The 25,891-nt window shown below is 39.1% G+C and overlaps 1 protein-coding gene across 1 annotated transcript in view; it reads left to right on the top strand.

Moving 5' to 3' along the window:
- The window catches only part of LOC112145389 (cadherin-22), a 227,533-nt gene extending 202,027 nt beyond the window's left edge, over positions 1-25,506 (top strand). Inside the window, exons 11-14 of the mRNA XM_024270564.2 lie at positions 14,311-14,428; positions 17,799-17,948; positions 18,250-18,351; positions 23,767-25,506. Of these exons, the coding sequence (XP_024126332.1) occupies positions 14,311-14,428; positions 17,799-17,948; positions 18,250-18,351; positions 23,767-24,305 (909 nt within the window). The 3' untranslated portion in view covers positions 24,306-25,506. The remainder of the gene's footprint in view (positions 1-14,310; positions 14,429-17,798; positions 17,949-18,249; positions 18,352-23,766) is intronic.
- The last annotated feature ends 385 nt before the right edge of the window (positions 25,507-25,891 follow it).

Below are 25,891 nucleotides of genomic sequence, written 5' to 3'. Positions count from 1 at the left end.
ACCGTAGCACGAGTTTGGTTCATATTTCAGGCAGTAAGTCGAAACTGTTACCAGTAGATGTTGGACTCTAGCAGGGATACTCTTTGTCCTTAGTCATATTTATAATTATTACTCACACGATTTCTAGGCACAGTCAAAGGCTGGAGGGAATCCGGGTTCAACAATTCATCTGTGCTTTTTGCAGTTGATGTTTTTTTTCTATTTGCTTTGTCAAACCAATTATCAAACTTCAATGAACACTTGACAATAAAACTGGAAGCAGCTTTAATAAAAATATGTTTCTCCAAATAGGAAGCCATGCCTTTTGACTGGGTAAAAGGTGGCCTGAATTCCCTGGATTGGTGTAGTGCTCCTACCTCAAGTGGAGCAGTTCAAGTACCTTGTGGTGATGTTCAGAAGTGGGGTGAAAGAAAAAAAAAGTTTGAGCTTGTCAAGCAGATAGTAGCTACAGTAATGGGGATGGCTGTATTGGTCTGTTGTAATAAAAAATGAGTTAAGGTGATATGCAAAACTCTCAATTTGTTTCCCTTATGGCCATAGGTGGTCAAAGATGAGAGTAGTTCTGGATCAGGATAAGATCCCAGATACAAGCGGCTATAATGACTTGGCCCTTCCTTAGAGTTTGGGTGATAGTTTTTGTCACCTGGGATGAGCTTGGAGTAGAGCCAGTGCTTCTCCACATTGAAAGAGGCAAGTTGAGAGGGGTTGGCCATCTCTTTCAGATGCCTCCCTTGGGAGGTATTACCATCTCACTGGTAGAAGGCCCCAGGGAAGACCCAGGACATGCCAGAGGGACTGCGTGTCTCGGCCGGCCCGGAGTGCCTTCAGGTTCTCAGGTTGACCCTCCTCTGGATGAGATGGATGAAGAAGAGTGATGAATGAATATGTTTTTTCAACATTTTTCAAAATGTAATATATATATATATATATATATATGTATATATATATATATGTATATATATATATATGTTTTTTTTCTTTTTTTTTTTTAAATAACACACGATTCCTGAACTAATACAGATTTAGAAGAGTGTTTAGATTAAACACTAATAACTGGAAAAAGGAAACTGACATGCACATGACTTCTTCATTTCTCATTGAAATCACTGAAAAGGTTTGTTTTAAGTGCAAAAAATATAAAGCTTCAAGCACTTTGGCCTTTTTGAAAGAGATTTATTGATTTTTTTTTTCCAGACTCATACTTAGAAGTGAACGTACCTAAAAGGGACTTCTTCAAACATGCACCAGTTAAAGCCATTTATTTCTAGCTTTCAGAGATTGCATGGCCACTGTTAAGGTGAACTTTTGATCATTAAAGGGAATGGTGACTGACATTTTCTAAAAACTTGCACATTTTTCCTCTACTTGATGTGATTTTTGTATTATTTCAAGCAATGGGAATCAGATTGCCAATTCTAATTTAATGTTACTAAAACCATTATTTCATATGTTATGCTGTCAAAAAAACTCAAATTTTAAATAATTCATCCGTAAATGACTGGGTTTCATAAGTGCTGTTATTTCAAATATGGTTTTAAAAACTTACAGTGATATAAACATTTTCAATAAATCTATCTTGTACACTATTTATAATCAAAGCTTTATAAATTGAACAAAGGGTTGACAATCTTCTGCTGTCGTACCCCCTTTGTGGTCCCTATCTGAGTGAATACAGACGCGTGCATATCACACAGTGCCATGTGCACGAGGAGAACAAAAAAGGCTGGGTGGACAGGCAAATACTAAGTATTGCCTGGAGTTACAGAGGCTTGTCAGTTTCGCAGTGCCATCTCACAGCTGGTTGAGTGGGTCATTCCGACAGATCACCTCCGTTTAGCCACTGCACCGCCAACCTCCGAGCCCCTTGGGAGACACTGCTAAATGCTAAGTCTGTCTGACACACACACAGTCCACGTGATTATGAATGCGAAGCACCCAACCATACGTGCAGAATCAGAAAAGAATAAAGAGAAAATGTCTATAAATTCAAAATGTAAATTTAGACAAAAGGCAAGCAAAAAAAAAAGTTAAAAATATGAGGAACCAGAAACACAGGTATAAAACGGGAGACTAGGGGGTGGATTTATTGAATCTTTGCTTGAGTGAAAATTTTTAAAATGATAGTACGCACGAAAGCATGTTGAGGATTAGGCAGTGTGGGCATAAAACGAGCAAAAAATTGCAAACATGCGGATAGATAGTTATATATATGAAGGGAGTGGTCAAAAAATGTATCCAAAAAATAACTAGTTGCTGTTTTGTGACAACATTCAGCACAATTTATTCCACACAAATGGCTGCAGTCATTGCATTTGTTAAAAACAAGAGGTGTAAACATCACCATGATCTCTCCTACTCAAGTAAATACTTGAAAAATATGAATACCATATTTTCCCTAATAAATGCCTTGAAAATGCATGCAAACAACAACTAGCGGTCTACACCATGCAAACAAACCGCTCCGTGGAAGCGAAGCTTAACGTTTACCAGAATTAACAGGACTGTACTGGACCAAACCGGACCGGACTGCTAAGTGGAAATGAGGCTTATGTGGTTGTGTGTGAAGGCCACAAATTGTACACTTCTCAGCATAACACATGTTGTAACAAATCTTCAAAAATTTTACAGATTTCCAAAAAGTGGCATCGTATTGAACAATGCTAACTATTTTTTCAATTGGACTTAAACATCTTCTGTCCTCATGGTTCATGTGAGATACAGAGTGTGTCTTATTTCTTGTTTCCTGTTTTGTTTCTCTCAAATTATTTTTGTTTGCTGCTTTAACACACCTGTGTACACCCCAGATCAGCAAAGTAACAAATCTACTTTATACCAGCATGGGTTGCCATATGAAAAATTGTCAGACTTAAAACACGTTTTTTTTTTTTTTCAAGAAACTTTTTTTTTTTTACTTTCTGTATTCTGATTTTGAATTGAAATTAGTTTTTTTCTTTCCATTTTTAAGGCAATTCTTTCATTCTTTTACCTATGCATGCTATGTAGGGCAAACAAGAAGTATTAAAGAATAACTATATAACTATCAACTATGTTGATCTTAGTTTAAAAAAGACATTTATTTATTTTTCCGTTATTTATTTTTAATTCAAAACCCGTAAAGTTATGTAAAAGTCATGCTGACTTCACCAAAGTTTAGTAATGCACTGAAACAGTTTGATGCTTTAATAAAGCAGATATTTTTTACCACTTGGACTAATGGCTGCATTTTTCAAAAGCACCTCCTCCACATCAATGGTACACTCCGAGTTTTCCAGACGAACCTTTAATGACATATTTCAAATTGTTATGGGTTAACTTATTTATTTATTCCCCCCCCCCATTCATTATGTCTCTAGATGGCTGATATTGGCTGTGAATGAGAGAGCCGCCTCCATCTCACAACCTTCACCTTTCAGACAACTCCAGCACAAATGGGTTCTACTTTTGGGAAAGTCTCCCAATCCAGCTTTCCAGAGATGCAAGAGATTTAAGGGGGTCAGGGAAGGGTACTGCTAGATAGAAATCTAATTAGGTGATTGTGCTAGAAGGATCTTCACTTGCTGCTCGATAAACTCCCACACACTCACATTCCTCCTTGCTCATTTCTCTCTGTCTCTGTGTTCACTTTTCACTTACCTAAGGACTGACGGAGAGTCCCCTGCTGAGGGCACAGTCACAAAGACTAGATCATGGCTTTTTACAAGAGTCTCACTGCTGCTCATTTTCTTCTCAGAGCAAAGTGGATTTACCCCCCTCCCCTCTTTCTTGCTGATATTAAAATCATTGGCTGTAGTTTCTCTTGTTGTCTCGTTATTCTTTTACCTTCAAATCGCATGAGTCTGTCAACAACAAGACTTCTGAGAGGGATGAGGAGAAAAGATCAGTCATGTTTTGGCAGATTCTACAGCCCACTCTGCTTTTTTTTCTTTTCTTTTAACAGATCACCCAGGGTGACTGAATATGTGGTGGTGGCTGCTTCATGTCATTGAATCTCCCATTATGCTAGTGCACACACACAAAGAGGTGTTATAGATGCAGTTCAGTGCACCTGACAGATGTGAAGGATTCATCTTTTTAAAGAATGAGCCAGGTTTTTTTTCTTGTAAATTGTTTTTCTTCTAGTTTCCCTTCGTAAACTGCTGGACTAATAAGTCTGCAGCTGCTTTGATTGGTTTGGTTGATGTGGACTATTTGATAAATATATTCTCCATGGGATCTTTTAAAATCCCATTAGTTGCCGCGCACTCAGATGTGTGCAATTTGTTCTCTGCTTTTGACCCATCCCCCTGGAGGGAGGGGTGAGCTTAGGACACAGCTGCACACGGGAACCATTTGGTGGTTTAAACCCCCAATCCAACCCAACCCCTTAGTGCCGAGTGTCACACAGGGCGGCACTGGGTCCCATTTTTAAAGTGGTATGACTCGGCCTGGATTTGAACTTGTAACCTTCCAGTCTCAGGGTGGACACTCTACCACTAGGCCACTGAGCAACATCTTTTAAATGTTAAGAACAAACTCCTTCCAATTTCATGAATATTAGTTGATAAAGCGGGCTGCACGGTGGCGCAGTGGTTAGCACTCTTGCCTCACAGCGAGAAGGCCCCGGTTCAAACCCCGGTTCATATCCCGGCTGGGACCTTTCTGTGTGGAGTTTGCATGTTCTCCCCGTGCATGCGTGGGTTTTCACCGGGGACTCCGGCTTCCTCCCACTGTCCAAAAACATGCTTCATAGGTTAATTGGTGACTCTAAATTGCCCCTAGGTGTGAATGTGAGAGTGAATGTGTGTGTGATTGAGGCCCTGCGACAGACTGGCGACCTGTCCAGGGTGTACCCCGCCTTCGCCCTTCAGTAGCCGGGATAGGCTCCGGCACCCCCGCGACCCCGAAAGGGAAGAAGCGGACAGGAAGATGAATGAATTAGTTGATAAAGCCCATCTGCGCATTACAATTTGCACAATTTGCTTTTGTTTTTATTGTATATTATTTTTTCCTTATTTTTTTTGTAAATGTTGCTTTTTCTTGTCTGTATATGCCTGATGCTGCAACAGCCTAATTTCCCAACCTGGGATGAATAAAGTATTTCTATTCTATTCTATTCTATCTAAAGTACACAGACTACCTATGATAAAATGGATGCAACTATTTTGCTTTAAAAGAGACTTTTTACAAGTTGTCCAAATCTTGAGTTCTTGTACTATGATGGGGATAAATCCTTTCAAGATTATATCTAGCTATGCTCACGTTTAGGACCAAATGTGCAGTAGTAGCCAATGTGCTGTAAAAATAGCCACACAATTACCACATTGCTGAGAGGTCAAAATTAGGTTTTTGTGATTTGATTTAGGTCAAGGGTCTGCAACCTTCAACATTTAAAAAGCCATTCGAGTAGATTTCTTATTGACCACAACCCAATGGGAGCCACAAAGTTTTACTCAACCCTTTGGAAAATAAGGCATGATTTGCATTTATAATGTTGGTACTATGATATAAATTAAACATTACTATTTGGCATAAATAAAACATAAGCATCAAGAGAAAATAGCTTTTAAAAAAATATTAAATAGTTTATTGCTTTTGACAGAGGTTCACATGGTGTCCATTTGAAAATAAAATATACTCTTCGTTATATAGGATGATCTCAATGCGGCAAATGTGGTAGTAGTGCAAATGTCAGCTGTGGCCCTGTGGTAGAATTTCCACCCTGAAACTGGAAGGCTGTGAGTTCAAATCCATGGCCAATATCAAACACTTTAAAGTGGGACCCAGTGCCTCCCTGCTTGACTCAGCATTAAGGGGTTGTTATTGGAGGGGGTGCACCTGTGTCTGCAGCTCACCCCTCCCCCAGGGGATGGGTCAAAGAAGAACAAGTTTCACTCACTGAGGTGTGTGACAGCTAATGTGACTTTAGATTGATTCAACTTTTAACTTTACCATTTGTTGTGCATCTCAGACAGAAATGTGTAAATCTAATGAACTTAACTTAAATCAGTGCTACTTTTTGAACCACTTCAAATCCTTAAATTAAAAAAAAAAAATAGAAAATTTGCCCTGTAATCCGGCACTCCTCAAGTATGAATTCTAGTTAAAGGACTCCAATTGATTTTCTGTAGGACACGATGATAAAAAGTTGTTTAAAATGTTTAAGTGCGACTTTGGTAAACTACAAAACCTTGCGGCTTGATGGATTGTTGGAGTGTTATGGGTACTGCAGTCAGGAGCGTTGCAGAGAGATGTACTCTCCTTTAACTGTTTGTGAGTGGATGGAATAGAGTTTGACTTATCTGACTGTTCAGTTTGATGCATCTTGTGGTCCAAAGCATATGTTACTCTTTAGAAGGAAACATATTTTTATTTTTTTCCAAAGAGCCAAAATGGAGGGGAAAAGGAGTCCTATGTAGTTCCGGAGCCTCAGGGTGCTGACCCCTGATCTTGATAATCAAATTTATTTACTATTAGTCCACTCTAGTATAAAAAAAATGCCAACAAACATTTCTTTTTGTGATGATTACCAGACTCTACAATTCAAATTCAAGTTTCTGTGTTATGAAAACAAAGCAGATTTGAGGCATGAGTTATAGGTAAGATTTAAAAGAAGACTGGCAATAAAGTCGTGGTGTTCTGGCATTTCTCGAGTGCACATTTTGAAGCACTCTAAGGAACAAGCGTGTCATTTACCCTGAAATCATGCAGCAGCATTTTGTAATTACAAAGTAAGCCACATTATCCAAAACATCCTCTTTAGCCATGGGTATGACTAAGCTTGTTGTGTGCTTGTGATGCAATGTCAATGCAAAAAAGCTGTTTATTGAAAAGGCACAACTGTGGCTCAGAAGTGTGATCATCAGCTCTAATAATGCACACACTGTTCAGGCTCATGATTCTGAGTCGTGTGCAGAAGTACAAATAAGGGTGTTTTTCCAGAGAGAGCCAATGTGGGCTAAAGGCAGCATACAGTAAAAGAGAGAAAGCTGGAGTTAAGAAGCAATATTGTTGTGTGATTAGTCAGTTTGCAGATGGAGGATGAATGAAGGGCACACATCTTGTGGAAAGGCGAGGATGAAAATTGGCTGTTTTGCTTGGGATGAGATAATTACAGACTCCTGAATCCGTGGAAAATAAATATTAAAAAGAAAAATCACTGTAGATGTGTTTTTTATCAGGCTGTCAATACGTGCATTTCCCACTTTCCTTTGAGTCTTAAACTACATAAACTACATAAATGCCTATACTCTTGAGAAATCTCTGAGCAATGAAAGAATGAAAAATATAGGGGGAATAATTTAAATAGTTTAAACAGATTAATGGCAACACAGAAAGGGTTACATAAATGGGCAAAGAGTTGTTCTGATCTATTTTAAAGGCAGTTCCAGAGGTCTTCTAATTATGTTTATGCTTAGACAAAATTAAAAAACGTGTTTCATCTCTGAGTTGTGGACAGAACTCTTGGTGCAGAGTAACCCCATCTCCCTTTCCCATTATCTACTGTAACCAAACATTACAGGGGCACCCAAAATGGCGAGCAACATGGGAACTATCCAGCCGTCCAGATTTGAGCCAGCTCGGACGAGGAAAACAAAGACCTCCATGGATCTAGTTGTCTTTAATTGGATGCAACATAATTGAATTGGAATTGAAATGGTTTATTTCAAGCAACCTGACAAGAATGCATGTAAAGATAAATAAGCATCAAATTATAGATTGCTTGAAAGGGAGTCGGAGGAAGCGAATTTATGTAATCCCACCCCGGCTCGATGTTACCATTTTCCTTTACATTAATTCTTATTTTCCAGTTCATAACTTCTGATCAGACATTTTTACCTTACTAACGTAGCTAAAGGCCAGTAAAAATCTTTGTGTATCAATAGCAATGAGGAGAGCTGCGTAGCCACGTCTACTTATGAACCAGAGGAGAAGTAAATTTAACAGCCTTCTCGCAGACTTTTAGAAAAAATATGAAAAGCCTTTTGTGGATTTATGAAAGAATCTGCCTCACTGTCTTTAGATCGACATTCTTTATTATGTACATTTTCTTCGATTGAAACATGTTTTATTGTGTCTATTCATCCTCCCCCATGTGTGTCTCCTCCTCAGTAACAGTATACCATTGTACATCCAGTTGGAGGTCTTTGCTATTAACAAAAAATGTTTAAAGATCTTTATTCTGTGTTGCAAACACATACTTCCATTAGTACAGGAAAAAAATTAGAAAAGAGAAATGAAACGACAATGAAAAAGGAATATGATGGTATGGAATCATGAACTTAGACAGCTTTGTTAGCATAAAATCTGTGGCATCGACCATCAGTTCATTGATATTTTGGCTACAATGATTTGCTTTCATTGAATTTGATTCCAAAGTTTACTTTAACACAACATATTGCCAGTCCTTGCAACCACTGGGAGGCACAACCCAGTGTTTTAATGTGCTGGTCCCAAATCCCAGTAATGTGGAGGGTTGTTTCATGAAAGGCATCTAAGGCATGAATCACAAATACAAGTTCTATACCGGATCAGTCATGGCTGGTGTAAACAACAACTGCCACTGATGCTGTTGATCTACAGGGTGCCGGTGGAAATTGGACTACTGTTGGGTGAAGGAGGAGAAGAGAAAAGCATTCATGTAAGCAGAGAGAGAAAAGGAAAGTCAGTGTTGGACTTGGAATTTTGAATGTAGGGATTTTGACAAGGAAAAATAGAGAGTTGGCAGGCACAAGAAGAAAACTGGACATCCAGTGTGTTCAAGAGACTAGACAGATGTTAGCTGAGTTTATTGTGTGGATGGAAAGAGAAATGGAGTCAGACTGATCCTGAAAGAGGAGTTTACTAAGGATATTCTAGAAAGAGAGGTCAGATATGGTAATGAGTCGGAAGTTGTAGGTTGAAGTTGTGATTTTTATTAGTAGTTATGGCTCACAGGTAGGATACAGGGATATGCACTTGGACATGAGAATTGAACTTGAGTTCCTAAAAGGGAGAGAACAGTGCCTGGGGAGACTTTAACAGAAACGTAGGTGATGGAAGCTGAGGTGACAAGGAAGTAATGGGTAAGTTTGTAGTCCAGGACAAGGATGCAAAAGGACAGATAGTGGTGGACTTTACAAAGAAAATGGTAATGGCAGTGGTGAACAGGAAAAAGGCAGAGCAAAGGATCAAGTAGTGAATGGTGAAATTGGGAGAGTGCTCTGCCGATTTTTTATAATGTTAAAACAGGTTTGAGGAGATCAGGAGGTTCCCCCAGATAACTGGATGGCTGCAATTGAAGAAATCAGGGAATAAAGGGAGGAAGGAAATTTATGTGTAATCTGGAGTGAGGAAAGTTAGATGATGAGACGTGATTGTGAAAGGAAGAAGTTCAGGAGTGTGTCTAGAGGGAAAGGTTGGCTAAGAAAAAGTAGAATACTGAGAGTACCACAGGCAGAAGTAGAGAGTTGCAGCACAAGGTGGACGGGTTGAAGGCCAAACAAAAGTTGTATGAGAGATTGGACACAAAGAAGGGAAATGTGGAAATAACAAAGGCAACGAGACTGGAATAGATGTGCAACAGCTCAATCATCAAAGACAGGGGGGGAAATATGTTGATAAGTTTTGCAAGTGTGATGGAAGGTAGGAACAAAATATGTAAATAGCTGATAAATAAGGAAAATATCAAAGGCACAGCAATAGAAGAAGTGGCTTTTGTGGAGGAGGAAGGACCAAAGATTGGTAAGGATGGAATGAGGAAGACATTGAAAATGAAAAGAGGAAAGACACTTGGTCCTGACAACATACCTGTGGAGGTACGAAAGAGTTTAGAAGAGTTGGCAGTAGATTGTCTGACTGGGGTGCTTAACACAATCTTGGAAAGTGAGAGGATGCCTGAGAAATGGAAGAAAAGTACTCTGGTGCCAGTTTTTTAAAGAACAAAGGAGATGTGCTGCATTCTGGAAGCTGTAGAGGAATAAAGGTGATGAGTCACACAATGACGTTATGGGAAACAGTGGTGGTCAGCAGCGAACATTTGTGAATAACAGTAAGGTTACATAGAAAGAAAGAGAACAACCAGAAGGGGCTACGCTTTGTCTTTGTGGAGAAAGTCTGACAGGATACAGAGAAACGAGATGTAATTTTGTTTGAGAAAATCTGGTAAGGCAGAGATGTATGTCGGAGTTGTTCAGGGCATGAGATATGGAAGTAGGGTTGGGCACTGAAGTTTGGCTCCAAGTTGAAACTGTTATGATTTACCCGGTTCTACTGAAACCGAAAGAAGCTGCTGCAAATGGTGCCGCATTTCAGTGCTTAGTTTCAGTGAAGTTCTATTTGTCTTGGGGCCTGTGAACCACTTTGACTCTGTTCAGTACATTGAAGTTCTAGACATTCCCCTTGCCTCTCCTGCGATAGTGGGTGGGCTCATATAAGACCGGTGACAGGGCTGGGGGCAGCCCCCTCGGCTCTCCTGAACTGTGATATTTTACTTATTTTTGTAGAGACAATAATAAAAGAAATAGTCCCCTATTTTTCCCTCCTCTCAGGTTAATGCGAAACAGCCTTCAAACTCAGTCACAGAGACACAGGAACAGGGGAAGCGGCTGTCATCCGGACACAACCCCGAGTGAGACTAAAACCCCGGTAACCCCTCAGAGAAAGAGGGTGCGGCGCGGAGGTTGGGGAGGTCTGATTTCATGTGAACAGCCAGCACATCAAAAACGGCACTCAAAATGTTAATTTTTGACGCGGATGTCTTAACTATGCGTCAATATGTGATTTGGGAATGAAAATGTGTTGATTTGGGAAGATGTAGGCATTGGTTTTTATTACTGAAGTACCGAAACTGGCACCGATTAGAAACCAAAACCAAAAAAACGCTTTGGCACCTGAACCGCATAAAACCCAATAAGTGCCCAACCCTATATGGAAGACAGTGGTGAGGTGTGGTGTAGATGTAATAGAAGAGTTTAAGGTGGAGGTGGGACCGCACCAAGATTCAGCTTTGAGCCCCTTCTTGCTCACTGTGGTAATGCACAGACTGACCGATGAGGTCAGACAAGAATCTCTATGGACCATGATGTTTGCAAATGGCATTGCGATTTGTAGTGAGAGCACGGAACAGGTGGAAGAACACCAAAACAGATGGATATTTGCTCTGGAATAGAGAGCAAATAAAGACAACCCCAGCAACACCTAGTATCTGTGTGTAAATGAGAGGGACTCAAGTGGGACGGAGAAGTTATGGTAGTAGAGGTAAAGAAAGTGTAGGCCTTGGGTCCAGATCAACAAAGAATGAGAGAAAGAGTGGGAGAAGCATATGCAAGCAGGTTGGAATGTGTGGAGAAAGGTGTTAGGTGTGATGTGTGACAAAAGAGTGTCAGCAAGAGTGACAGGAAAGGCGTAGAAGATTGTGGTGCAGCCAGTCATGTTATCAGTTTAGATTAGAGACCATGACTCAGAGAAAGACATAGGAGGCAGAATGGAAGGAACCAGACTTGGAGATATTAAGGTTCTCTTTAGGAGTGGTGAAGACGGATAGGGTTGTAAATGTATATATCACGTTAGATGTTTCTGAGAAAAAGTAAGAAAAAACAGATTGTAAGGGGTTCGACAGTGAACTTCATTTAAAAAAGAGACTTGAGCCACCATCAAGGAGGTCTAGTCGAAGAAAGGATAAATGGGTAGTTGGTGTCAGTGTGGAGGTTGCACAGGAGAAGGTTTGATGGAGTTTGATGATTCAATTTTGGCAACCTTTGCAGGGAGCTGGAAGAAAAATAAGAAGATTGACTGGACAAAAATCCACCCTCAAGCACTCCTAAAGTTTAGTATTTTTATCACAGGATATTGATGAGTTCTACAAGCCTTTTAAGAGAACTCTAAGGTCATGTACTGGGCTCTGTTTAATTCAAGAAGATGCCAGACTAAAATAACTCAAGAAAGGGTCTTGATCTATCCGAGAACAAATCACGTAAAAAATAGAATGACAAATTCACTTTCTTTATGTGTGAAACAAATATGTTGCATTCTGTGGATATAGAGCATTTAAAAAATGCATGTAACCTAAAATGTAGGGCTGGGAAATACTGAGCATTTGGGCATCGATCCGATATCGGCCAGTTTTGCCAATATCAATATTTTTCATAAATCCGGTAGATCTGACACAAACCTTAAAATCTCAAGTCTCAGCTGGGTCCTTTTTGAAGATACAGAAAAGTTTAAAACAAGAGTGGAAATATTGAGATCTATGGGTCTGATACCGTTACCAACTTGAAATCGATATTATCGATAATTTGGATTGATCTGCCCGGCATTATTAAAAAAACAATTACACAACTAATTTGTGACAATGTCTTCATCATGCCCATGTACTTAGAGTAAACTTTCATTATTTAGACCTGGCCTTTTACAAAAATCTGAACAGTTTTATATGATTATCTTTTCCAAGGTTATTCACACTAGAACAACAGTCTGGTACAGTTCTGCCTTCAAGACAACACTCGTTTATACTTGAACCAAGCAGAAATAACAAAAGGATTACTCTTCATGAAACATTCACAGCATTTGTAACATTTATTTTTGTAATATTTTTAAAAATAAAACCATAATAACTGTTTCTTTGGAGTCGTGACTGCTGTTTTTACAGGTGAACAAGATTGTACCCGAACAACTAACGATATAAATGAGCATAATTTGGACTAATCACTAAAATTCAAGTAATTTAAAACAAATCTGTTCACAATTACCAGGTGCTTTATAGTTGTAAAAGTACACATTGATAGGGATTTTAACAGAAATCTGTTTCTTTTATTTCTAAAAAAAGAATCTTTCTGCAAACTGATTTACTCTATACATTAGGCATGGAGCTGAGGAATCATCTAATATTCTGTCTCTTATTGAACCTGTCTCCTTTTATATGCAACACAAATCAAGAAACTGTAGAGGAAGTCACATTTCTGTAGAACTAAAATAAAGAAGAATGGATTCATTATTTCCACTGAGGAAAGAAAAATAGTAGCCAAAGTTTTACACTTTTGATCAAATATTCTCTGGTAAAATTAAATATTTATCTGCTTTACACTCTCATTGACTGCATCGACTGCAGTAATTCTGCTTCTCAGAGGCAACAGAGCTTACTTTAAACCTTTGATGTGACACTTTGTGGATTATGGGATTCATAATTTTTAAGAGGAATATTGACACCAAAATAAAGCGGATAGTGTTGTGCATTTTGCCTTTTTAGCATATTTAAGAACAAAGGAAACATTTTGTAGGGATGTGGACTCGTGTACACCTATGAGGGTGTGGCGGATTGAAGAATGTGCTAAACGTGAGTTTTTGAACACATATTTGGTGTTAACACAGGTCTGTCACAACCCAATACTAGTGCATGTACTCACAGTTGGAAAAAGCTTCGTGCGAAATTTCTCGCAAATCTTGATCATGGCTTTGTCTTTCAGAGCCCTATTCAATGCATGAAATATTTGATGTCCTATCATTTTGACCGGGCACAAACCAATATTATCAATTTCTCCTTCATGATCAATTTTCTATTGGTTGGTACTTCTGTGTATTAAAAAGGACAATGCCCATTGGTTACTACCATATCTGAGTCCTTGATTGGTTGGGCTTTTACAGCCTGTTCAATGGCCATGCGCTTTGTACATACAGAAAACTGACTTAAAAAACTTCTTGTTTAATAATGCATGAATGCGAGAACACAGAAGATCAAAACACGCATTTTGGTATTTACATAGACTTTTCGTTAGAAGTTACTTAATCACAGATTTGTGAGCTCTGTGCGAACGTAGAAATGTGAGATGTGAACTTAAACTGGAGTATCTGTTCATGGTCTGAAGAGAGAAGAATGAACTCCAAGTCTTACCTTGTGTTAAGGTAAAAGAAGCTCCAGGGAGTGTTTGATGTCCAGTCAGCTTACAGTGAATCCTACTTTAGCTACCTGCATTCACACATTCTCAATCCTGGAGGTGAATCCGTACTGCTGCAAACAACTTTATTTTCCATTTTGTGTCTTTCTTCTTGTGTCTGTCCTTCTCACGATGGTTTAGCATTTCTGACACAAGATATTTCTTTTATATAAAGCAGTCAGTTTTCTAAAGGAAACAAATTGGTGTCTTCTTTTTCCTTTTTTTGACTGCAGACTCTCTGAACTACTCGCTTGCGGCAAGCCTTCTCAGTCTGTTGCATCGCATTTCACCTCAGTCCTCCTCGCACGAGCGAGGCATTTGAAATGCAAAGTGATTTTTATCTTCAATTCCTTGTTTTTGTTGAGTGAAGCTGAGTGGAAATCATCTTCTTTTCTTTTTTCTTGCTGTTTTTCTGTGTCTGCAGTTGATTCACACCATCAGCGTGGTGGACAGAGATGAACCACAATCTGGACATCGCTTTTTTTTCACTCTGGCGCCTGAAGCCTCCAGCAACCGTCACTTCACCTTGAGGGATGTCAAAGGTAACAGTTCACATTATTATTATTATTATTAGGTAGGCAGTGCTGTTGATTTTGTGAGTTAAGTTCAATTTTGTTATATTAGAGGACATTTACCATCTTATATGGACTGTAAGCTGCACTAAAAGGTTTAATTTAAAAAAAAAAGCTCCAGTGTGCCTTGCAATTCAAAGCAAGTTCTAGACATAATAAATCTGATTGACAAATTTATCTCTTGACTCTTTTGTCACCCTTAATGCACCTTATCCCATGTGATGTGTGTTTAAGAACTCGCTGAACAACGGGTTCTTTTAGCATATGGTGTTAACATTTTAATGTCGCTACCCAATATTAGCTTAAATATTCAAAGTTTAGCGGTGAAACGGTTGGCACTTCTGTCTTTTAAAAAATATGCTACCCATATGTCATGACCAAATCCGACTCTGGTGGGTCAAAGTTCGACTGGTTTAACTTCCAACGCGCATTCAGCTGGAAAGTAGGCTTTACAAAGGTACCAGGAAGGCAGGCTTTTCAAGCAAAACATTTTTTTTTGAGCTGGTTAAAGTTTAAAACATAAATTGTATTTAAAAGAAACACTAACGGAGGATTTCAGTCGTCATCAAAGGGATTCGAAATGCTAAAGTTTGTTGAGCTTGAGGGCAATTAGGAAATTCAGAATTTATTCTAGTACTAAGTTAGCTTGTAAGGCTGTTCCTCATTAATGACTTCCCTGACTTTCATTGCAGTAGTTCAGTTTAGTTAGACACCAGATGGATGAATTTGATCTAATTCTCTGAAAATGAAAACACTTTTTCAAAGTAAAGACAGAGTTTAGTTCTTTTTCTTCCCGTTAAGCATTTGCCTCATTATCGGGCAAATGTCTGGATAAACACCACCTGTTCTGGTCTTGTCAGTTTAGTAATATTACCAAAAATTAATATTAAGGTACAGAATGTCAGTTTTTTGGCAGATTTAGGACATTTTAATATCATAATATTCCTGGTATGAACAGTTTATTTGATTTTAAAAGTGGAATATTTACCCAGGCTATGTTTTAATGTTGTTTTTCATGTCAAAATATGTGTTGACAGCATGTGGATAGCTGAACCAATTGGAATATTTAAATCCCCATGTTTCCCCAGTGATAACTTTGCTTTGTCAGTTTTTTTCCAAGTGTGTCAGTGTTTTTGCTTGCACATCCTTCGTTTAGAGATGGGTATCTAAGTAAATGTGACATCTGGCTAAATCAAGATTGATCTGACACTTGGAAAATGTCAGGGGAGCAGCTCGAGCCAGGGAAATGTCACCGTGTGCAGGCAGCAAGGTCTGCTGTAGTTCACCTCATATGCATGTGAATGGAAATTCACGTAGCACAAACATTGCGTAACATAAAAGCACACATTGTACTTTCTACAAACATGTGATGGGAACAAGAAAAAGGTATCAGTAAAAAGTTCCTTTAGTTCCATATTTTTTTGTGTGTCTGTATATAAAATACTAACTAAAATGCTAAATAGAATATTTATGTCTCCTTTTTTTATTCTTTATTGTTTTTTATATACACATTTTATTGAACAAAACAAAAAAGGAGAAAAAAACAGGCAAAAAGCCCATTTGAATCCACATACACCTTCTTTTTTTTTACTGTTTCTTTTCATGGACGCGTTTGTCAACCTGTCACTTTGGATCTGTCAGGTCTTCTGTCCCTCACCGTGCCCTCACGTTGCTTTCTGTCAGGTTAGCGGTGACATAGAATGATGACGAGGCATTTTCCCGATGCTCCGAAAAGCCCTTTGAAGTTTTTGCTGGCGATGTGTGGCCTACAGGAAAACCTCATTTTACTCAATAAAGTTTGTTGCCATTTAAAAAAAAATATTCAGCTCTTTAGCTGACAGGTGTTTTGTGTCGTGCCTCAAGAAAATATTAAAATCCTGGAAAGAATTTGCACACATCCACAGTTAAAGACAGATGAAAAATGTTCTTGTGGCATTTTTCTCATAATGGAGGACATATATAAAGACAATTAAGATTTTCTGAGGATTTCTTGATTAAAATCATTGTAAATCTGGAGCAGATGGAAAAAATGCCTTTAAAAAAACTTGTGGATGTGAAATAGAAGCTATAACTGGTAGGCCACAAGTTTCCTCCTCTGCTCCATTCCGATCCATCCACTTGTAGACAAATAGATCCATGTAAGTCAACGTTTTCCTAATCCGAGCTGGAATCTGGCTCTAAATTGTATGGTTGGCTAGCTTCTATATTGCTCACCATTTCTGTTACAATGGCAATGTTGTCGGAGCTGTGAAGGGCTGTAAACTAGTGGGAGAATGTAAACAGATGGATTATGGGAAACGGAGGGAAGCGCAGGCTACAGTCGCAAATAAAACTGCATTGGGAAGAAATCTTCAAAATTTCAAGCCGTTGCCCAATTTTTGGGAAAATCGTTGGCGTAGCCAGACGGCCTTCAGGTGTCCAGAATCAATCACTGTCAACTTTTAGAGAGAAAAATCGTCCAATCGTGAACTTAAACTTTTTCTGAAAACCTCCAAGGCTGCTGTGTGGTGTATAAAAATGCGACTGATTACAAATGCCGGCGCACTGCCACTTGCTGAATTTGCTAAAAACTTTTTGGCGTCTACGCTGTGGCATTTTGGACATATGATCCCAGTCTAACTACACCAATTTAGATGGTTATTTCCTTTGAACTATTGCTACTCTGCAGAAACTATGTCCTAGGAAATGACGTGTTTTATGATTTTAGCAAAACACAGCACAATCATTAAAAAACCACTGGGAACGCTTTTACAAAAGATATAATGTTGATTGGAGTTTAAGCAAAGGCTAATCATTTTTCTTGTACTACCTAGACATTTAAGAAATGTTTTGTCTAGTTTCAATTGTTAAAAACACACAAATATCACAAATTTAGGGACAACCAGACGACGATTTAAGGATTTGACAGAAAGATTAACTAAAACACATTTAAGGTGTCTGGTGGGTGTTCAGGTATTTAAGTCGGTGTTGTGTAAAAGTCAAAAGGACACCAGAGGGGTGTAGTGCTCCCATAGGCAGGACATAAGCAGTAATATGAAAATTGTTCAGGATGTGCCAGAGGAGTTCTGAGGTGTCAGGCATAACAGCGATATATGTTCTGAGTGATGGATTAGTTGCTTTCCTTCACCACCAGCCAGTTGGACTATTTGTCAAAGCTTCCTCCTTTAGTCTATTTTTCAAACCTGGATTTTGTTTACTGTGAAAAAAAATGGATCCTCTATGTTGAGCCAAAAAAAAAAAAAGTTGCTTGTCTTTAAAACATGAAGTTACTAGAGTGTAACCCTCTGCTTTACATTTTCTCCCCATCCCCCTATTTTACCTCACATCACCGTCCACCCAGACAACACAGCTGGCGTCCATACCCAGAGGTCAGGCTTTAACCGCCACGAGCAGAATGTTTACTTCCTGCCTATTCTGGTGGTTGACAGCGGGTCTCCCTCCCTGAGCTCCACCGGCACCCTGACCATCCACGTCTGTGGCTGCGACACAGGTGAGGCGCTGCACCGCCGCCAAGATTAACATCACTGTCACCTTTTGCATCAGCAGCATTAAGAAAAGGTCACAGTGTCACTGCTTTGCTTAGCAAACAGTTCTTATCGGCTTATGTGCACGGCGAGGAAAACAACACGAGTATACAAGTTTGCAGCCAAATGGCTGTCTACAGAGATTTCAGGGCAGGTGGAGCATATGCATAGTAAAGACACTGGTGTTACCTTTGTTAGACAGAGCTTAGTCCCTGTCTGCTGGACTTGATTTAACATATTGATGTTTTTTTCTTCCTCACAATGCAGATGGGGCCATCCAGTCCTGCAATGCAACCGCCTATGTAATGAGTGCAGCTCTCAGCCCCGGGGCACTTATAGCACTACTGGTGTGCATGCTCATCCTCATAGGTAAGCAGATGAAGGCTCTCTTATGTATAATACATATGTATGGATGCGCGGGTGATAAATGAATGGGTTTGTGATGGATGGCTAGATGGATGGCTAAGCACAATGGATCAGTGTTGGTTTTCTGGGGTCAGTGCCAAGTTCAAACAGCAGAAATATTGCATCCAACAGAAGGATGTTCTGCAGAAAGGGCAGATCTGGGCGGTGCACCGAAAGACATCAAAGCTCCCGTTCTGAAAGTCAGTCAAATATAGTCAAACGTGTCTTTCAGGAGATTGAAAAAATAATAGAGATTAAAATGGAATGTACGTTAGAATATAAAAAAAAATCAAATCAAACAAATATCTTTAAAAGAGAGTAAAACTGTCTTTTCTATACCTGTTGGACAAGCTGCTTTTATGTGGAGAAAGCTTTTGTTCAAGCCCGAGCGCAGATGCTGCCTGCTTTTATGAATGACACTTTGATCCACTAAACACAGGCAGAGATGGAATGAAGAACAGTGAAGTGCAAGAGGGGAGCCAGGGAGCACAAACATGATAAAGAAGCTGCCTCAGCACTTGTATCAATCTGCACAGGGTGCTTAAAATAGACAGGGCTTTCCAGAGGACCATAGATTTTTATATGCAGGTGCAAACACAGTAATGCACCAGGACGTGCACATGCTTGTTCTCTCAGATACCAGAGATGTTGTTATTGCCATATTTGAAAAATTTATGAGTTTGCTTTTCCTCAACTGTAAGTTTTTTGCATCCCTTGTGAAAGTAAAGAAGCAGCAGCGCTGTCAGAGTTTTGTCTCCACTTCTCTGCACTGGTAAAGAATGATGGGTAATGTCGCAGCATCTGTCTGACATCGCCCTGTGTTTCTTTGAGAAGTTTTTTTTTCTGTCTCCATTAACAAAAACCATTTACTGAGGGGAACTTCAAAAGGAGAGCATCATTTATTCAGCGTGGCTTTAAAAGCCTCAACAAAAATGTTATGTTTGAATCTGAGGCAACCTGGTGGCCTGTAGACAAAAAAATAGACCTCTGTGTGTGGTGGAGTGTGGGATTTTGGTGTTGCGGGATGGATCGCGTCCCATCTGAAGCAGGAGTTTAAAGTGTCTGCTTTGGCCTTCTGTGAGACCCTGTTCTGGGCAAAAAAAATGGAAATTTTGAGGGTGCCCTTGGTAAAAAGGAAACAGGCATTACTCAGGATTTCGTGTCACGTCGATCGCGGCACCGTTAGCAGCTACAAGCCTTGCCTACGGTGGCCCTGAAGGGCAAATCACACCAAACAAATCACTCAAAAACATGAAGATCACAATGACATTTAAAAAAGTCAAGCAAATGTTCAGAAAAAAACATGTAAAAAAAAAGTAATTTCCAGAAAACAAAATGAAATGTTAGAAAAATGAAGCACAAAAATAAACCGTAATAGATAAGTACTCTGGGACATCACTGATTGGTTGATTATATCCAGTATAGCTTCACGTCATATAACTACTAATTGATGGACAAAGTCATTCAATTATCGATGTCCCATGGTACCTACCTTTTCCAGTTTCTTTAAAAATAAAAAAAAATAAAAATTTGGAAAGGACAAGTAGTTTACTGAAATCTAAACATGTTAAAAAAAACCAGAACATAATAAGTTACTGGAAAAGGTAGGTACAATGGGGTATTATTGATTGGATGTGGCCATTTTTTGGGGGGCGGCCCTAAGTATTGTTTTTATGGCGGACGAGGGTGTTGGGAGATGGCAATGACAAAGTAACACTGTACTTGAATGTAACAGTATTTTATTAATATTAATAATGATGCCATATAATAACATCAGTAGAAAATCAGACTCTGGTAATTAACATTGTGAATATTTTGCAAAAAGTTTCAGTGTATGGAAATCACCTGTTGCCATAAGTTCATATTAGAACTAGGACTTTTTACAAAATGGCGGTAGCAGTATCTGGAAGCCACGGTGACGACTGTTGCCTGATTTCACGAAGGCCAGAGGTAAGGTATCTCCTATGGGTGACGCCAACACCTTGCTTTGTCCAGTGAATTAATATATGTCCATAGTTGAGACTCAGAAGAAAAAAACTGGTATTTTTAATTTTTTCTTCCGCAGCACGGTGCCAATTACACAAACCGGCACGGTGGTTGGGGACCCCTGATTTTAAACTGAAAGTGATACTAGATATTATCATCCAGAGATTTCCCATAGTACCTACCTTTTCTGTTTTCTCCTTGTGTTTCGTTTTTCTAGCATTTCATTTTGATTTTCTGTAAATTAATTTTGTTTTTTAACATTACAATTTGGTTTCTAGAATTTATTTTCTAAAATGCTGCTATTTTTTCATATTTGTTTTTCTTTTTTAATTGTTGTTGTGATCTAAAAAATGTCTAGTGATTTGTTGATGTGATTTGACCTTCAGAGCCACCGTACTTTTCAGTTTGTTGGTGCAAAGGACAGGAAAAAAAACATGTTTTAAAAGAGTGAAAGCTCTGCTAAAGTTCCAGCATCTCTCCTCTGCTATACACACATTCTGTGTAATCTCGGGGCTGCGAGGGTCGTGATCGGAGGCTGAGCTGTGTTTTCATAGCTGTCATGCGCTTTGAATGACACCCTGAGACTGAAGCGTCTGACAGCAATCCTATTATTTCTACTGCATAATGTCTGACACGTTCCGTTCTGCTTTTTATGCGTTGCGCCAATGACACACATGATATTTTTGTACACACGTCAACTGTTGAAGTCAAATCTTTTCAAATCCATTTTCCCAGCCTGAATAATGTGGCACAGGCCTCGTGCACACGGTTACCACTGAACCAGCTGGCCTGCACTCCCTTTCTCCAGAGGCTGGACCACCTCTATTACATCAATTGCTGGATGATGAGAAAAATGAAAACAAATTTCTGCCTAATTACCTAACAAACAAACACTCTCTCCATCAGTTCATTTATGGCCCTGCTGTGAGGAATCTATTCTACTGCGTCGCAGCATCTGCATGCATCCATTCCAATTACCTCCCATCTGCTTGTGATGAACTCCCGCACGAGGGCAACCAGCGCAGCCCAAGGGGAAATTAACCGTCTTGTCAGGAACACTTATCGCAACATCTGCACACATGAGCATAAGCTCTGTATGTATAGAAGTCAGCTATACACAGGTGCATATGCTTCCTGCAGGAATCACTTCTGAACTTGCTGGTGAGCTGACATTTTCAAAAGAATGTAAATCTGCTAGTTAACCAGATTTCCCGGCGACTCAAGTGTTTGCAAGTCTAGCGGTATAGTGAGGCTGTGCCAAACATCAGGGTGTCTGACAGTCTTTTCATCAAAAAGCGACGCCATGTCACTCACCCTTCAATCCGCTGATCCGCGCCGAGGACGGAGCTCGTAACGCCGAGGTTTCCGCGTCCTATTACTCTTCTCATTAGTGCGAATTTAGAGTAATTGTCTTAGTTTTTGTTTAGTGTGCATGCCACAGATTACCACAAACCATGACTTCTCTTTTCTGCCTCGTGGCAATTAATTTGCCACATTCACGGAAGAGAAGAATAAACACAGCGGTTACAGACGCCGCCTCCCCAGTGTGGAGCCCGGCAAACAAGAAAAGAGGAGAACAATGTTATCACCCACAGAGGCTGCGTGAAATCCCCATTTAAGATCAACAATGGATGATTTCTAGTTAGGGAGTACAGGGGTTGCTTCACTCCGCTAGTCACTTTTAGGCAACAGTGCCAAAAAAGAACAATAGCAAGCAGAAATCACCTGTTGACTTTTATTTTTTTTCCTCCGACAAGTTGGAGCATTCGTTTGTGAAAGAAAATACTGTTAAAGAAATCAAATGTTGGCTGACTAGTCCCACATCCTGACTTGTCAGCGGCGATGAAAAAGTGCATGTGTCCACAGGCGCTTTTTCCATGCATAATAAACGTACCCAGAATGTACTTTTGCATTTGTGAATTTCCTGTATGTAGCTCGTGAAATCCTGACATTGATCTACTTTAACTGGAAAACAGAGCAGCCATATTTCATCTTCACGGTGTATGGATGGATGTCCTGACGGGTCAGCACAGCCCACTTTATAATTGATAGTCTTTTTTTCATGCTTCTGGACTTGTTGTTTTTGGCTTAAGGCTATTTGTTTCATAAGATTCATGCTGCCTATTTGTTAATGATTTATCTAAGCATCCCTTTAAAGTAGGTGCATTCAGTAAGAAAAATGGAAATTTGTGTTATGATGTCTAACAGTTAAAAAGTTAACCTGTGGGATTTTTTTTTTTTTTTTGGCCAGTTATTTAAAAAAAATAAAAATAAAAATAAAAATAAAAGGGTGCTCCAAAAGCCATATAGGCCGTATTATGTCAAAACAAATTAATTCTATTATTTTGAAAAGTTCTATAATAAAATAACATGTCTGTGGATGCAATTGCCATATCTCAAAACAATTACCTTCCGAATTTCTGACCTTTGTTACAATCTTTAAAAATTTAGATTGATTCTTCATCATTATTCCAACTTTAATTATTACCTCTAATTTTAAAAATCATAAATCTTATAGATAATTTGGAAGGGACAAGGATATTTGAGGTTAGCAGATTGGGAAACTGTACTATGTCTAATTAGAAATAAAGGGCAGCAATTAAAATAACTAAGCAGAAATTAAATCCTCATTGATTTCTGTGTGCATACAGCCTTTTTCCTCTTGTCTCATTAGTGTTTAATGATCAATCTCACTCGTATTTTGCCTTTTCAGCCTACACTGATACAATTCTGTCTTTTCTCGAGTGGGCACCTTGATTTTTTTAAAATTTCATAACTACCAAAGTCTCATTTTCATTAGACTTTGATGAGTATTGATGTACAGATTGGCCACCATTATTTCTCTTGAATCATATTCCTGCACAGTGCATTCAGGACTGTTGAAAAATCAATGCTCATGCATTTGAAATGTAAAACTTGATAATAAATTATCTTCTGAGGGGTGAAATCAAAGTTCCAATCAGAGAAGTAAAACTTTCCCAATGTGAAGGACTTGCAAATCCATCATGAGAGGTGAATGTCTGACAGATGTTTAGTGTTTTTTTTTTCTGCAATCCATTTTTTTTTCAATTAAAAGTTGTTTTTCTCATTTCATGTTTTCAAATTGAATTAAGAAGACTTATATTCTTGTGCTCTTAAAATTAGAGCAAAGAAATGTTTTAGTCTATGTGTACTTTATGTGTCTGTTGTTGAATTTTAGTATTTTTATTAATTAAAATAGGAGCTTTTTTGTGGGTTAAATACAATTTTGAGAGCTAAACGAAAGAAAGCCATATAGACATATTGAACATTAATTATTTATTTAAATTATTTCCGTATTGTCTGCAGTATGGGATGCAATCTGAACAAACTGGTTCTATAAATCTAATGTTTCTGTGTCCTTCTTTCCACCAGTTCTCGTGTTGCTGATTCTAACCCTGAAACGCCACCGGAAAGGCCAGAGAATGACAGAGGATGAAGAGGACATGAGGGACAACGTCATCAAATACAACGATGAGGGGGGAGGGGAGCAGGACACTCAGGCGTACGACATGAGCGCTCTGAGGAACCTCTACGACTTCCCAGAGTCTAAAAGTGACTCTGGCCCCGACATCCGCTCGCTGCCCCAGTGGCTACAAGCAAACAGAGCGGGTGGAGGTGCGGATGGAGCCGCCGCCGCCGCAGCAGCAGCACCGGCGGACTTCTCTCTTTTTGAAAGCTACATCAGAAAGAAGGTGGAGCAGGCCGACGCTGACCTGTCGGTGCCGCCATATGACTCTTTTCAGACATATGCCTTTGAGGGCACCAGTTCACCTGCACTTTCACTCAGTTCCATCCACACGCTGTCCACCACCTCGGAGCAGGATTTCTCCTACCTCAGCGACTGGGGGCCGCGGTTCAGGCAGCTGGCAGGCTACTATGCTCCAGAACGCCCAGAGGAGGAAGGGTCCTAGCACAGCGTCTCCTTTGATCAGAGACTGTTTAAAACTCCCTTTTGCTTCTACTTTTGTCCTTTATATTTCCCCTGGCACTCTTCGGAGATCATCAAAGCCAACACTGTGTCAAAGACAGAGCATAGCACCTCTTTATCGCTTTTTGGAAATTCCGTCATAGATTTTTTAAAAACGTAATTTTTTTCACTCCTTTTTTTTTTTTTTCTCACTTCAGTTTCAAAGTGTTACTTATGTAATGGTACGAAAAACTTTATTTGTATGAAAAATCAAAAACTGCCAGATGTGTTTTGTGGGAGTTTTATGGGAGAATCCAAACTTTTCTCTCATCAAAGACAATGTTTCCAGAGTTCAAGCTGGCTGAAGAACATGTTCTTATTTAACAGGAAGATTCTTATGTATTTATTTGCGTTCATTAATTTATTTATTTAAACAACAACCACTTTGGTGACTTTAAGTGTGGAACTGTGAAAAAGTGAAAAAAAAAGAAAAGCAGGAGGGCATTACAAAAGTCTGCTGAAAGACAGGATTGCAGTGTAGAGGACTACACATAACCGCTACTGCAGATGTGAAATGTGGATCCTAAAAAAAGATTAAAATTGATATTTGTATTTGTTTTGTATGGCCACTTTTTTCTAATGATTTGTGAGAAAAGCAAACAGAAACGGGAGGTATAGCAGAAATGGGAGCCGGGTTTGACAAAGCTGAGGCTGACATACTTTTTGTTTGATTTTGATAAAAAGGGAAAGTTGAAGGTCACAAACTGCAGACTATTGTGTGTTGACAATGTCTTTTTTTTACCCCTCCATCGCCATTTTGAAGGCAATAAGGCACAAACCGCAACAGTGATTTAAGATGAACAAAATGACTCTTATTGAGTTGGCGCATGGCCAGCTTCCTGCCACTGGGAACCGGTATATATTCCAGATTTCTTGTGTGAATGTGTACAATGTGTTCATTTTAAATCTTGCGATGTCTGATTTTGCATTTGATGAAATATTTCCTTTGGGGGAAGGGAGGGAGAGACGAGTTCCAGCAGACGGGTTGTGTCTAATTTAGGAGATGTTTTACAGGGTAACACATCTTTAGCCCTGTAGCCTCCAACCTGGTATTGCAACCTATTCATGTTGACCTTAACCTGCAAGTGTATACAGAAAAATACTATTGAAATTTTACAAAATAAATATAATTTTGTTTTTGTAAATGGGGCTGTGTGGAGTAGTTTCGGAAATGACTCAGTTAAGAGCTCTGCAAATGAGATTATGGACATAAACTTAATGGAGCATCCATTTTACTAATTATTGTTAGCTAATTGTTTTCTGACAGCAGCTTCTAAATTATGAATGATTATAGGGCTGACTCTTCTTTTTTATAGATGGATTCTTTTTTTTTTTTTAATGGACTGCAACACTACTGTCCACAACATAACAACGACTCTTTAGTACGTTACACTTCAGAGAGCAAACAATAGCTTTATTTTGAAATGATCACAGATGTAAGTGGTACTCACATTTAACTCATAAGTTTGCAGTACCACTTAACCCTTGTGCTATCTTATGGGGTCCAGATGACCCCCCCTTTATATTGAT

The sequence above is a fragment of the Oryzias melastigma genome, linkage group LG5, assembly GCF_002922805.2.
Source record: "Oryzias melastigma strain HK-1 linkage group LG5, ASM292280v2, whole genome shotgun sequence".
NCBI classification, from domain to species: domain Eukaryota; kingdom Metazoa; phylum Chordata; class Actinopteri; order Beloniformes; family Adrianichthyidae; genus Oryzias; species Oryzias melastigma.
Note: the sequence above shows the minus strand (reverse complement) of the source record. Positions and strands in the feature narration are given on the sequence as shown.